General features: G+C 40.7%; 1 protein-coding gene across 1 annotated transcript; it reads right to left on the reverse strand.

Annotated features, from left to right (window-relative positions):
- Positions 1 to 184: 184 nt before the first annotated feature.
- Positions 185 to 14,846, reverse strand: fam131c (family with sequence similarity 131 member C). Its single transcript, XM_020635396.3, has 6 exons — positions 14,624 to 14,846; positions 12,103 to 12,167; positions 10,753 to 10,837; positions 2,719 to 2,949; positions 2,351 to 2,440; positions 185 to 1,466 (listed from the first exon to the last, which is right to left on the reverse strand). Exons 1-6 carry the CDS (start codon positions 14,652 to 14,654, stop codon positions 1,192 to 1,194), a joined length of 777 nt encoding a protein of 258 aa, XP_020491052.1. The 5' UTR covers positions 14,655 to 14,846; the 3' UTR covers positions 185 to 1,191.
- Positions 14,847 to 15,161: the final 315 nt, after the last annotated feature.

Consider the following 15,161-nt stretch of genomic DNA (forward strand, 5'->3'; position numbering starts at 1 on the left):
TATGTTCTTCTCCACTCTTTTGTTGATATTGTGTGAATACGTTGAACTACACATAGCATTAATACAAAGGCCAATATTCTCATTTTAGCATCATAAACCAGACTCCTGCAATTCTGTACAATTTTTCAGGAGTGCTTATGTGAAAACGGCTTTAGACCAAAAGTCAGTGTCTGATACCTTTATATTGAAGACATCAAGTTGAAACACCATCACAACTTGTAATTTAACACAATCATTATACATTGTTTTTTTCTGCTGACACATTTCTTTGCAGAGAGCAGAACTACTTCAGTTGTTGTTGCATTGCTGAAATAATTAGTGCTCAAATCAGTTGATTGTCCTGTTCAAGGGTTTTGTTTGTTGCCCAGCCTTTTGTCGACTTTTTGTTGGCATTGATTGAGCACCCTACAGAGTTGCACAAAGATAACAAAAGCGAGACTTGTCACACAGCGCAGCTTCAAAGCCCCAAAGAAACACTAAAACACCTTCAATCTCTCGCTCAGGCATGCTAACACACGTGCAGAATGTACTGTACAAACGACCACACACACAGGGCTCCATGTGTTTTTCTGCACGCCTCTTTCCTCTCCCCTCCCCTGCAGTGTCGCGCTCAGACTGAAAAAGTGTGAATAATAGCTAATCATAGCTTGGGCTCAGGCAGATAATTGGCTGTATGCTTTCGTCACACTACACTTCTTCTGCTTTTTGGATTCAGAAAACCTGAAAGAAGACATTTTCGATTTCTTTTTGTCACATTATTTCTACCTCAACAGTCTTCATGAGTCTTCATTCTTACTTATCCACATTCATCTGTCCTGTTCTTTGGTATGGAATAAGCGATAGAAAAAACAACTGGAGGACTTTATAGCACATTAAAATCTTTTATAACAATATATTTACAACACTCTCATTGGTTCTACCTTTAATATGAAAGTGTCTTATGTACACTGAATACAAAATGTAACAGAGAAACTATGTACATTGACAGAAGAAGACAGCTCACTCGGGGAGAGAACAGTTTTTAAATCTCCACACCAGAGACCTTTACAACTCTCTCAGACACGTCATCTGACAAATTGCTTCTTGAGATATTTCATACAAGTCTGCTGGTGGCTGAGGGTCACGTTCTCTTGGGGGAGTCTAGTTTGAGAGATTGCCACCATGATTGCTGGCTTGTTCTTCCATTTGAGTCTAGTTATAAAAAACGTCATCCTCTGATAGCGAGCTGCTGTCCACGTGTCTGACAGCAGCCTCTCCAGTCGCAGGGCTTCTGTCCCCAAAGGGTCGATCTCTGTCCTGCTGAGAGATGGACGTCGGGGAAATGAAGGAGTCGGCCTGGGGCACAGGGACCAAGTGGGACACCCTGCTGTCACCGTAAGCATGTGGGTGGATGCTGTACAGGTGCTGAGGAACGCTGATGCTTCCACTGTCCAGCAGGAACTGAGACAGGTAGTGATTCTGTGCAGCTGTTGAAGGACAAAAGTATATCAGTCAAATGGTGCTTCTTAAGAAACACAGAAAAAGTAAAGAGGGGCAGCCGAGTCCTAAACTTCTCACCTCAGCCTGATGGTATAGATTTAAAAAAGCTGCAGCTAAACAATGTAATATCAACACTACACATCCATTTGGCACTATGGATTAAATAAAAAAGATACCATTACTTTGAACCACCTGCTGCACAGTCAAGCTCTTATCATTTTTGCAAATGGCTTTAAATCTAATAAGAAATGTATTGAAGTATAGAAAAAAAACATTTAAAATTCACATGGAGCATAATTTTAACACCAACACACAATGATGAGGTCATTTGGAAAAATGTGGGAATACTACAAGTGGGGCAAAGCCAGTGTCACTGTCAATGGGGGAGGGCGGTGGGCTGTAAAATGGCAGTTTTGATGACTCTCAATTTAGTTGCAAGGTGGTAAAAGTAAGCCATAATTTAAGAAAAGTTTGTTTTTTACTTTAAAAGCAATGTTTACTGAGAAACATTAGGAAGCCAAAATGCTACATTTGCACTTTGCTCAAAGTATGAATGAAGTTAAACTCTATTTATTAATTCTGCATATAAATAAAGAAACAGGACTGGATTTTGGCCTCATTAACTTGCAGAGGGCTTTATGCAGGAGAACAGTCTGTGTGGAGCGTAAAAAGGGGGGAACACGATCCACCATAATGTCATCCAGAAGTGGTTCCAAGTATCAACAAGGACTAAATGGAATTAATCAGTCTCTCTCATAATTGTTCTCTTTTGCTTTCGTAAGTCATAAAGAGGCAGCAATTTTAATTTCAGTCTGTTTCAAAGCAGGAACTTTGAACTTTGACATACATGTGATTTATGTACCTGACCCACCTTGTAGGCTGGTGGACGGCTGCTCTAAGCCGTCGTTCATCGACCATATGTTCATAGCTGCCTCAGCCAGAGCAAACTGCTCCGCCACTCCTGTGGAACAAAAAACACACCAATTCATTTTATGCTGCTCTTCTCTGAAGTCAAATTGTTTTTAACCTCCATGTCTAACACCATCACAAACAAAGGGAAATCCAATAAGTGCACTACATTCAAGTCTGTGTCGCAGGTTCCATATTGATTTTTGTGGATGCTCTCTTAGAACAAGGCAATCAAACAAGAACAGCACTCAGAGGGAGCTGAGCATCACTTCACCTCCTCTAAACACACAGCTTGTTTTCCCTTGAATTAAATTCCTCCTCCTGTCTCACCTGCAGCGAAGCGAGCTTCCTTGATCTCGTCCGTCATTTGGGAGTAGAACTGTTCATCCTCCTGCAGCTCAGCCCCAATCCCCCCCCAGCCTCTGCCTCCTTTACCACTGCCCCCACCTCCTCTGGCCTCACCACCTCCGCCCCAGCCCTTCCACTCAATCAGGTGGGCCACTCGCCCCTGGGCCATCGCAGTCGGCTGGGTGATGCGCTCCTTTATCGTGGCCACCAGTCCTACGTATGGGCGAGAGAGGGAGGAATACATCTTTATAAATTGATATTAAATAACAGGTAACCTGCTTGAAAAGATGGGGAATACAGTTTGTGTGATAGCAGAGAAACGAAGGGGATAATCTAAGGAAAAGAAAAGTTCAAGGGGGTGGATAAATGGAAAGAGAAGGGCATAGAAATGCCACAGATGGAACAGGAGTATTAGAATGAAAAGGGGCTCTTACAAGAGGAAGAATCATGAAATGGTGATACCAATTCTATATCTTTTGAGTATAATTTTGACTTTGAAGGTGAGCATATTCTCCTGATTTGCATAACCTGAACCATGAAATGAGCTCATCTACTGCTTCCTTCTGATGTAGAGCTCAATTGAAAAAAAAAAATGAGTTAAAAAAAAAAACAGTGTGACTGCAACCCGGGGATCTGTGGAGGATTCTTCATAGTTATGTTTGTCACCGACAGCACTGAATAAAGCTCAGCTGGATATGAAACCTCAAAAATTACCTGATTGAAGTTCACTTGCCATTTTTTTTTTTTTTTTTTACATCCTTTGTCTCTTTACAACCATTTACACAGTTACAGTGCCCTTTATATTTTCCTTGTTTTTTGACTGAACACAATTATTTTAAGCTTAAATACTCAAACAATGTAATGAGCTAAGGCCTTTCAGGTTCTAAACATGTGTGTCCTTTTAGTGCTGACTTTACCATATGTACTGTGGAACATCATGAGCAGACGCACTCCAAAATTGATGTTGCTCTTTTTATACGTCAGTGAATATCCTGGTTTATTTAATCTCAGAAATGTACCAGGTCAGAGCTGGTAGTGTTGCAAGACCACAGTAACGGAGACCGAGACAAATCCAAGACATTTAGAGATCGAGACTGAGACAAGACCAAGACTATAAATATCACTGAAAAATCATCATCTTGTCTGCAGCAGATGTGTCATTCACATATGCAGGAACGTTGCGGCTGTTACTGGGGGACAAAAATCAAATCTTCAAATTAGAATTTAATTATTTTAGTAATAACATCCCCTTTAGAAAGAGGCATTTTCCCTCTAATCACAGTGATGAGGTGGAAAAATAGCCATCAGTGGTGATCTTCACTGGTCTTGATTTATTTTGGGGCTTTTTGTGCCTTTAATTGAGAGATAGGACAGTGGATAGATTCAGAGATCAGGGAGAGAAAGAGTGGGGAATGACATGCCACAGGTGGGATTCGAGCCTGGGCTGCCCACTGCATGGGGCACGCACTCTAACCACTGCTCCACCAGACCAAGACCGTCAAAAAGTGTTCTCTAGACCGGTCTTGAGACCAAGACTCATTTCAAGTACTACAACTAAAACATGGATCAATATTCTTGTTGTTTTAAACCCTAAAGCCAAGTCAAGTGTTCAGGGAGTCCTAGTCTTAAATTCAAATGTAACCCACAGTTCTGATCCATCACAGTGTGAGGAAAACAGGGAACTGGACCCAACTGCAGTAACCAAAAAAGAAAACGATTTATTTTAAAACTAAAAACAGCAAAAACTAGGAGAAACAAAGTAGAGCATAGGTAAGAAACCACTGGGAAACATTGGAACATCTCACATAGAATGACAGCCGACAAACAACGATCTGACACAGAGAGACTAAATAGACACAGGGGTAATCAGACACAGGTGAGACTAATGACACAGGTGAAGACAATCAGACTGAGGGAAACACACAGAGGCAGGAATAACACTAAGAAACACTGAGGACAACTACAACATGAATCATAAAACACTGAAGACAGAGAAACTCAAGAATGTAACATCAAGACACACTAGAACATAGAGAAACACTATAACAGATTATAAGATAAAACAGGAAACACTGAAGATCTAACTAGGAAACATTAAAATAACACACAAGGGAAAGAAGCTACACCAGGGAAGAAGGATAACTAAAACAAATCCGAAATCTAAACTCTGAAATACACAACTAAACGATACCAAATTATGACATTATCATTCAAATTTAAATCTACTATCTGTTCTTTTTGTCCTTAATGGACTCTTTTTGAGCAGCACCTAATAAAAGTTCTGTGTTCCTGCATCTCTGCGGTAATATGTTCTCCATCATTCATTAAACCACCATCACAAGAGAAAAAAGGGTAGAGAGGTCCAGGGAAATAAAGAGATGAAGAGAGCGTGACAGCGAGCAGAGGTCATATTTCAGAACAGGTCAGTTATCCAAAGTTTGAAAAGGCAAAGGTGGAACGAGAGGAAGAAGAAAAGTACACAAAAAAAGGGAGAAAATGTCAGGACCAGGAGGAGAGAAAGAGAGAGGGCAACGAACCGAGAGATGAGAAAAACAAGGAGCAGAAACAAAAAAGACAGAGCCGAGAGAGCCTGCAGCCGGTGCAAATAGAAATAAAGAAAAACATCACGACATGTTCTTTTCATCTGAACTCAACACCTATGAGACCGTTCACCGTGTTGTGACACACACTGCTGTCTCGCCCTGCGTTCACACTGTGATGACTCTGTCGTGGTTGACTGTGGATGGCGAGGAAGCCATTCTGCCTCCATTATGGTTATCTGCAAGCAGCAGGAGAAAATCCCATTTGGTTTCTTTTTAAATTGGAGATTCTGGACTGACTTTCCACTCTGCAGAGTGAAACGGATCAAATCATATTAATTTCACTCAGAACACTACAGAATTATCCCGTGTTGAATGTGTTTCGTTTGATGCAGACGATGACGAGAGGAGAACACTCTCTGGATTCATGGGCTTGGTGAAGATAAACAGTATGTAAGATGCCTTCTGTGTCTTATGTTTGATTAAAGAATATAACATAAACCTCTTTCACACATGCAATCCTGTCAATTTTGAGAAAACTTCAGGACAGCCTGCCACAGACAGTTTCAAGAGTTGCCCTTTCACACATGCCCCTCACAGTGGGAGTTTTTCCCTTGTAAAAAGCACTCAGCAAAAGTCGCAGTCAATTTGTTTACCTGCAGTAAGAAAAATTCAATGTACTGTGTCAGTACGATTAAATACTGGACTTTTAAAAGGCATGTTAACATGGTTGATCCCTGTCCAACAGTCCCCACGCTTTGTTTTGCCTGAGAAGTCGAACAGCATAAATACGTAGCATAGCAGAAGTCGCATTGTCGTCCTTCATATCCTAGTGTTTCTTTATGTTCTAGTGTGTTTTGTTTCATTCTTGAATTCTGTGTGTCTTTAGTGTTTCATGATTTAGTTTGTAGTTATCCTCAGTGTTTCTTGTATTCCTGCCTCTGTGTGTTTCCCAGTGTGATTGCCCTGATTATCCTCACCTGTGTCTTGTTAGTCTCACCTGTGTCTGATTACCCTATGTCTATTTAGTTTTTAGTCTCTGTGTTTCTTCCCTTCTGTGTCAGTTCATTGTTGTTAGTTGCCAGTGGTGTTAGTCGTATGTTGGAGTGTTAGTGTTGCTCAGTGCTTGTCAATTTTTGGATTTTCTTAGTTTGGACATTTTGATAGAGAGTTTTAGTTTTTGCCTTTTTGTTTAAATAAATATTTTTTGTTAGATCTGCATCTGGGTCCTCCTCTTAGTTTTTCTTGAACCGTGACACTTCTGTCAATAAATCCATCCTCCCTTGGTGCATACTGGGACAGTACTCCAATTAAAGGGATAATCAAGCTATAACTGTAGCTTGAATTTATCGTGGATGTTAAAGGGGCTATATGTAACTTTTTATATGTATAAATCGTTTTTTTTTATTGACCATTAATAAGTGAACGGTTAACTGATGTGAAAAAATAGATGTTCACTGTCTATGTGTGTTGCCTCCAACAACAAGTTGCTCCAGGAAATGACATTTTATGCACGTTCTCAACGTCCTCCTCACTCTGCTCCGCTTACACAGATCAACAGTACAAACTCATCACACACTCCTGGTCTTCACCTCCACAGCCAGAGGTCGTCTTCCACACACTTCTATCCACCCTAGGAGCTCTCAAAGGCGGACAAACTCATCACACACTCCTGCTCTCAGCCAGTGCCTGCAGAGACTGTCGTTTGTAGGATGGAGAATGAATACAGACACACAGACTCCTTCACAGACTTTCACATGTTTATGACCACTTACCTCCTCTGTAAACATTATGTCGGTAAATATTGAGTGTTTCGCGGCCGATGATGATGCTCGTTCGTGTATGTACAAGCACGTATGACGAGCACACGAGGGAGAGCGTGCAACAGGTTACTGGTGCAGTTCACCTAACGGCCATGCGGTGTTGCTACAAACGCAGTATTTTTGAAAGTTACATATAGCCCCTTTAATGTTCTGAATGTATTGAGCTGGGGATCAAACCCCCAACCTTCCTGTTAAGAGACGACCGAATCTACCAACTGATCCACAGCCGCCCCCTACTGGTCGACTTAAGAATGCGTCAGATGCTTTGACACATTGATTAGAATAAAGTTTGAGAGCACATCAAACCTGTATTATTGTATCCCGATCAGTTGTAAAATTGACCCACATTGATCTAGTTTTCTCCACAGTCCACACTGCTCTCCAGCTTTGATTTCTCTGGGGGTTATTCATGGTTCAAGTCCGTCACTGCTTGAGTCCAACAACAGTTCAATGCAACATGTAGTACTTATCAAATGTACCCCCTTATGATTAGATTAGATTAGAAAACTTTATTGATCCCCAGGGGGGAAACTCATTTGTCACCTGGTCAATTCATACACACAACAAACAATATTGACAGTACATCACAATACATAACAAGAAAATAAATAACGAACACCACTGAAACCATTTGAATAATCATGTACAGCCATGAGTCAGAAACACAACTAAAAATGTTCATTAAAATATCGGACTGCTGCAGGAACAAAAGACCTCCTGAGCCGTTCAGAAGAACATTGTGGCATCACTAATCGCTCACTGAAGGAGCTTCGGAGTCCGTTAAAACACTATGTAAAGGATTGCCTTCAAAGATCAAAACAGTGATGTTTGTCAAGTAATGATCTCAAGTGAGTCTGGGGTAATGCAAATCACAGAGCCATCTTTTTTTAATCAGCATATTGATCCAGTTTTTATCATCCACACAGATGCTGCCACCCCAACACAGCACCGCATAAAAGAGGACACTAGCCAAGATTCCCTGATAAAAAAACATAAAGAAGACTCTTGCTAATTTCAAAGGATCTCAGCTTCTTTAAGAAAAAAAGTCTTGACTGTGCCTGTGCCTTATGAGTGTAATTAAATGTTGTTTTCCATAATTATTATTAATTATTCCCATGTTGGCTGGAAGATAAGAAAGCACTGACATCAGCTCCTACAGGTTTTATAACATTGCATGTTGTCCATCTGTCTCTGTTTGTTCTGTTTCCTCTCAACACGCAGAGGTGAGTCATGCTTCACTTATTCCACTTTAACAGTACGTTATATTCCTATAAAGATTGAATTATTTCCAACTGACTCCAGTTACTTTATTAAACTTCTAACCTTTGTGTTTACTGTAACAACACGATTGCACGCCTGGGAAATCCAATAATTTTTCACGGCAACCAAGAGAACTAGTGTATTATAATAAACTGATGGGCTCATAAATCTTGGTCACGGCTGTCACAACATTGCAAAATGAGATTTTTTTCTTTCCACTTCCAGGCTTATTTTTCAAATAGATTACTTCAACTGAATAAGAACAGCGTTTGCAACAAATTGAACTACAGTAAGAATGACATTATAGCCAATAGGGCCCCCCGTGCACAGCCTATACATTCTCAGGGGCGCACGGTTGCAGGAACATACCTTGAAAAAGAAATCGAAACTCCATGGCACACTGAAAATAACTTGACTGTATTTTATTGTGAGCGACCTGTAGCTTCCTCAGGTTCGCCCTGCACAATCACAGGGCATACACAAGCAAATTCTTCCTTTAATAATCACTATATGAGCTCAGTGACCATATCAAATATTCACCATTTGCATCATTTTTGTCAACTGCTAACTGCCAACTTCCAGTCAAGCACAGCCTATACGACTGAATCACAGCAGTGATGACATCACTCGCTCTCTGTGATATCGCTTAAATATGCAGCGGGTCGATGTGTTGCAGTTAGCTCAGTCGTTCCAAACTTTTCTTTGGCTCATGACTTCACTTTGACTTCTCAAAACTCTGGCTACCCCAGACATCCAAAACACCTACAGTACAGCTTTTTGCTCAAATTAATTTTCTTTCAGTCACGAAATAGGTTTCCTTCTGTGCTGCAAGTAAACATTAATTTTAGAGCACATTTAGGCTTTTTGTGTTTATTATTGTGGACAGAGGAAGAAAGGCTGGGATGACACTTCTGCACATTAAAAGACAGATAGACAGAGACTCTGTAAATGTCTGGTTTTGGTACTGGCTAATGGCCCACAGTAGCCTGTGTTCAATATATTTAAATACATATTAAATATTTGATTGATCAATAAATAAAGATTTCAGGCGACCCCATTTGAATTCCACCTGACACCACACGGAGTCAGGACCCCAAAGTTGGGAAAGCCTAAGTTAGATGTTGTGGTGAAACACAAATTGACACATGATGAATGTAATAGATTTAAAATTAATGTCTGATACAGAGATGCAACAATTCCTCCAGATTGGGACATCAATGTTTGAATCATATTTCAAGACAATTATCCAACAACTCTCCAGACTTTTCAAAGACTCAAATGTCAGAATGCTGGAGGTGATAAGGAAAAGTCTTAAGGCGTCATCCTCTGGGGAATGTGAATATAAGGACAAAACTTTAAGATGAAAAACATGAATATACTTTTTGGGTGTTCTGTTTTAGGTTAAATAAACAAACATTTTGGGGAATCTGATGAACATTTTACTTTCTAAGTGCCGTAAGCACAACTTAAACATGTCTGCATGATATTACTTTTTAACATGATTGAATTTGTTCTCAGTATTGAGTTAACAACATATGATTCTTTTCAAGCTGTTAGGTTGTCAGCTCTACTTTGTGGCAGCCAAACTCCAGAACTTGCTTCTCCAATTAAAGTGATGACTGACAGGTGATTAAGTCTGAGTAAACGCTAAGAAGCGTTGATATTTTCCACTGGACTGATTCTGTCGCTCCTACAGCAGGTGTCAGCCTCTCCGCTGTCTGCCTGAATGTCTGTATTTGTCTAATATATCCATAATTACACTGTCAGGGCTACAAAGGACCTTTCACTGGGGAAAGTTCAGCAAAGCATAACACATTAAGTCACATAATTAACCTCCCGCAGAGCGAGGGAAGCAGTCAGGAGGAGGCTGGCAGACTCAGGATGGGGAAAGGGGATGACAAAAAGGGTGAGGCAAACATGAAGAGAGGGAGGCAGAGTCAAAAGTGGAGCAGAAATTGAAATGTGAGATGGAAATGTGTTCATGTAGCAGGTTGTTTACCTCATATCTCTCTGGTTATGTCGCTGTTACACGTGTGACAGCAAAAAGGGCACGAGACAGGAGGGAAATCACATTACCTACCGCCCATGGTTACTAATGCAATTTCCAAGCTTGCTCTTTTCCAAGTCTCATAAGTTGGATTCATAATGAAACACAACATGAGCTACACCTGTTTATTTGTGTGTGTGTGTGTGTGTGTGTGTGTGTGTGTGTGTGTGTGTGTGTGTGTGTGTGTGTGTGTGTGTGTGTGTGTGTGTGTGTGTGTGTGTGTGTGTGTGTGTGTGTGTGTGTGTGTGTGTGTGTGTGTGTGTGTGTGTGTGTGTGTGTGTGTGTGTGTGTGTGTGTGTGTGTGTGTGTGTGTGTGTGTGTGTGTGTGTGTGTGTTTGTGTCTCACCAATCAAAGAGGAGGTGGCCAGCTCGCCTATGTCATAGCGGCTGCTTTTATCTGCCACACTGCCATTGGAGGGAGTCTGCCCGTCCTGCACGATATGATGCACATGAAAAAAAGAGAATATAACATCTTCATCATAGATGTTTTTCTGCAGAGAACCAAGAAAAAAGCCTAATTTTAGCGTGTTGTCCCTGTGTGTGAGATATTTCAGGTTGGTTTAGAATATGTTTTAAATTAGATACATTTTTAACACACCTAACTAATAACCATAAACACTTAAATCACATTTGCATGCATTCTCCTCGGTCAGTTACGTTTAATGTGTGACGGCTCAATCCACACATTTCTTCTTTCAGGGGAAAAACAGTGATAATGACAACAACAGACAGCTGTTTGAAATTCCTGCAGCATTCACACTCAGACTGAATGAACTGTTGAGAAAGGGTTTTTCTTTTATCTCAAAGCCATATGTTACTTACACTCAAATATCTGCAATCAGAATGGAAAGCACTTCTTGTTTAATTGTCTTCCTTTAGGATTCTCTATCAGAGATTTAAAATCCTGCAAGCTTGTTGACAATGTTTCAAGTAAAATGTTGTAACAAACAGATGTTGTTCCAGTTTAAACTGATGCAAATAAAATCAGTGCAAATGAAGATTCAAGGACATTAAATTAAGCAAAAAAGTCAAGCAAAGTTTATGATCTCAGTCAAATAAATGTTGTCTGTTTTTCATATTAGCACATTGCTGCTCATAATCTGCACGATTAAACACTTAGAATAATTCATTCTGCAATAAATCTTTTACTGTCTTCATCTCACAATCTACCAGAATCTGTTAATGTATTACAAATCTATTTCCAAAAACAGAAGACCCCAAACTATTGAAGAGCTGAAAACCTACATCGAGCAACAATGAGAAAACAGTCCACTTGCAAAGTGACAGAAAATTTTCTCCTCAGTCCCAAACAGTGTGTCATTTCACCTGTGTTTATTTTACTTTCATTTTGTGCAGACAACACTCAAAGTGTAGTTTCATCCACATGGCAGAATATTTTCTCATATCTTATTTATTATTAATGCAGAAAGTTTTCATTTGAATGTCCCATATTTCAGGATATCCTTTTAAAGATTTGATCTAAGAGGGGGGATACATAACATTAAAAGAAAACCTTAAGAACAACTTTTCCATTTCTCTGAATAATCCACTTCCCAGCTCATACAGGGACTCTTCTGCTGGAAAAGATCTCCACTGATTATTGTTGTAATTCCGAAAAACAAAACCCTTAAATCCCACACGTTAAAAGTTATAAGCTCTCTAAGAAACCTACAAGTCGAGTCGAAGGTTTACTCACTTTGGCGGTGGATGGCTGTCCCTCCACGTTCTGGTCCTGCAGGACTGTCATGGGATGTTGAAGCTCTGAGGGGAATAAGAAACAAAAAATTCATACTCTACACATGTTTCTTGTTTGTGTGTTGATATTTTTAGGCCAGGGTCATAGATGGTGGTATGGATTGACTAAAAAGATGGACAACATGTCAGCTCCCAAACAGTCAAGCCAAGACATTTGGAGCTCCCCCTACTGACTGGCTGCAGTATAGGTCACAAGCTCTGCCTCCATGTCTCCATGTTAACAGGTGGGACGTAGGTCCAGATATAAAATCAAAAAACACATCACATTTATTTTTGTCGGGGCCCCAGCGGCCTGGTGGTTAGTTTGTGTGCTTAACTTAATTTTTTACATAAAATACCAATACATGGTTCTATGCTAATTTGAAAGTCTTTAAAATAACATAAATGTAGTCTCAATGACTTCCCCATAAGGTTTTCTAAAGCCCAAATATGGTGGTCGACTCTGTGAGTCAACTCAGCCACACCCACAGATATGCATATTCATGAATAATAGCCTTAATACAATCAGAACGGATGAAATATTTTTTAAAAATGATTCCAGGCCAGATAAAGAAATGAACCAATGATACCAGATTAATTTAGTTTCCTTTAAACATATTTCTTTGTGGTGTAAACACTTTGAGTATCTGCAGTACTTTGCACTACCACACATGGCTTCATTTTACTAAAGGTTGGCTGATTCATGTCCATGTGTGACATTTTCGGAGAAGTTTATTTTTTAATTTTTTTATTATTATGATGGTATAGAAAGAGTTCATATGCCATGATTGACCGCTCTGTTGACAAATGAAGCTTCTGCATCGCTGTGTGCACCGGTAGTAGAGCGGTGAGAGAAAACGTACCAAACTCTAACACAAGAGTTATTTAACGTTCCATAACCGTAAGTTTCTGATTCAAATGGACAGTCTAGTGCACAACTTTGCTCCATAAAAAAGGTCAACAGTGCAATATTACTGTGCCCATAACAGGTTTTTCCTTTTTGCTTCACTTTTCTATTCATTTTTTTTGAGGAGGCCAATTGTCTGTGTACCAAAAGAACAGTTTCATCTATCATCCAGGGGTCAAGCAATGCTTCCTTTTAATAGAAGGGAAAGAGTGAGAGAGAATCCTCACACAGTCATTAAACAGTGTCTTCTCTGCTTATTTGCTTCATAATTGATGGTGGGTTTCATGTGAATGACGAGAGGGAATGAATGCAGGGCGGAGAGATGGAGAGTTAACATTATTAGAAAGGTCAGTGGACACACACACACACACACACACACACACACACACACACACACACACACACACACACACACACACAGGAATACACACACAGACACACACGGACACACACATATGCTCGGGGTTTCCCTCAGGAGGTGATGTCAAGACAATTGGCGGTCGCTATGGAAACCCAACAGCATAAGGAGGAGAGTGATACCCTTCCATTTACTTAAGTTCTGGTCCCCAGCACACACACACAAATGTTTGTGGTCTCTGGCCTCATCACATGCTATTAGCTGGTAAATAAACACATCATGATTGCTGGAGCACACTGATGTCCTTGTCCTTGTGGGGTTAAATCACACCCTGATTCACCCTTTGCCACAGACTCTCATATTCCTCTTATCTGCTCATCTGTGGCCTCTCACAGCTGCCTTCCTGCTTTCTTCCCAGCTTGAAAGCGTTGCACTCAGTCCCCTCCACCTTGTTAAGAGGTACCCTTCCCGAACAAAAGCTGCCTTTGTCTCATCATTTATTTCCAGACTGAATCGCAAATACAGGCTGAAAATAATGTGAGAAGACAGTGGGATGTAAAATGTAAATGAAAAAGCTGAGTCACCTCAAATGAACTTTTTTCTCTGTAGTGTGTCTGTGGGTTTTTCTTTACACAAACCCAGTGTTCTTCCTAAAAGGCCCTGCTTCCAGTTTGTTTTACCCAGACTGATTTGGATGTAACACACTCTACCATAAATGTACCTTGAGAAAATATGAAAGAAAATATTGCAACCCAAGCCACGTAATTCAGTCATGACAAGTTGGGAATGATCCTTGCATTGAGCTGTCATATCCTGAAGCCACTATTGTCCTCTGCTGATCCTCAAAATCCCTCTCATCGACCTGTTTTCGCCTCTGAGTCTCATATTTAAAGCCATCTCCACGGATTCACTCGGAGCAGGAATAGCAGGGAAAGTGCAGATGAAAACAAGAATTCGGCTGAGTCATGTCATGTCATGCCATATTTTGTGCAAGTTACTTATAATTCCTCTAAAGGACTCACATCATAAACATTTCTGTTTGTGTCTCAGATGGTCTTACCCTCTATTTCAGTTGTGACACCTCAGGGATAAACACAATCCCCCAAAAACATGATGCAACTTTCTGACACACTTACTTCCTGCAGGATGACCCAAACATCAAACACAATAAACACATTCACAGACACTGACACAGACACATAATCAGGTGGGACTGACCTTTGTGACCTTTGCAGAGGCAGGCACCCATGGTCTCAGGTCAGCCGGGTGGTTATCTGTTCACCATGGTGTCCTCAGGGATCAGGAGCGGGTGACAAGGAGGAAGAAGGAGAGCAGCAGGAGTCAGTCAGTCAGGAGAGGAACAGGGAGAAGTGAGGAGCTGAGGCGGGGGGGGGGAAGTAAAGAGCAGGTTCACACTGAGCTGTAGGCTGAGGCACTGAGGAGAGAGAGGTGAGAGAGAAACACAAAGTGTGGGGAGGGAGGAGAGAGAGAGAGAGATGGAGAGAGAGAGAGAGGGAATCAGGGAGAAAGCACAAATGCCTGTTTGCTGACGATTTTAAATCCCCTCCCCTCTTTTTCTTCTAATCTCCTCCTACTCTATTCTTCTCCATATTTCTGTTTATAGCAGACTCTCTTTCTATGTATAGATGGATAACAGCTTCAGTCTCAGGTGCATACTCAGAGTGACTGAAGGGTTCATGGGTTAAAACAAAAATAAGGGGCACCAGCTGCATGCAGTTGGATACCAACATGGAAA

This window comes from Labrus bergylta, chromosome 12, assembly GCF_963930695.1.
Source record: "Labrus bergylta chromosome 12, fLabBer1.1, whole genome shotgun sequence".
Classification (NCBI taxonomy): domain Eukaryota; kingdom Metazoa; phylum Chordata; class Actinopteri; order Labriformes; family Labridae; genus Labrus; species Labrus bergylta.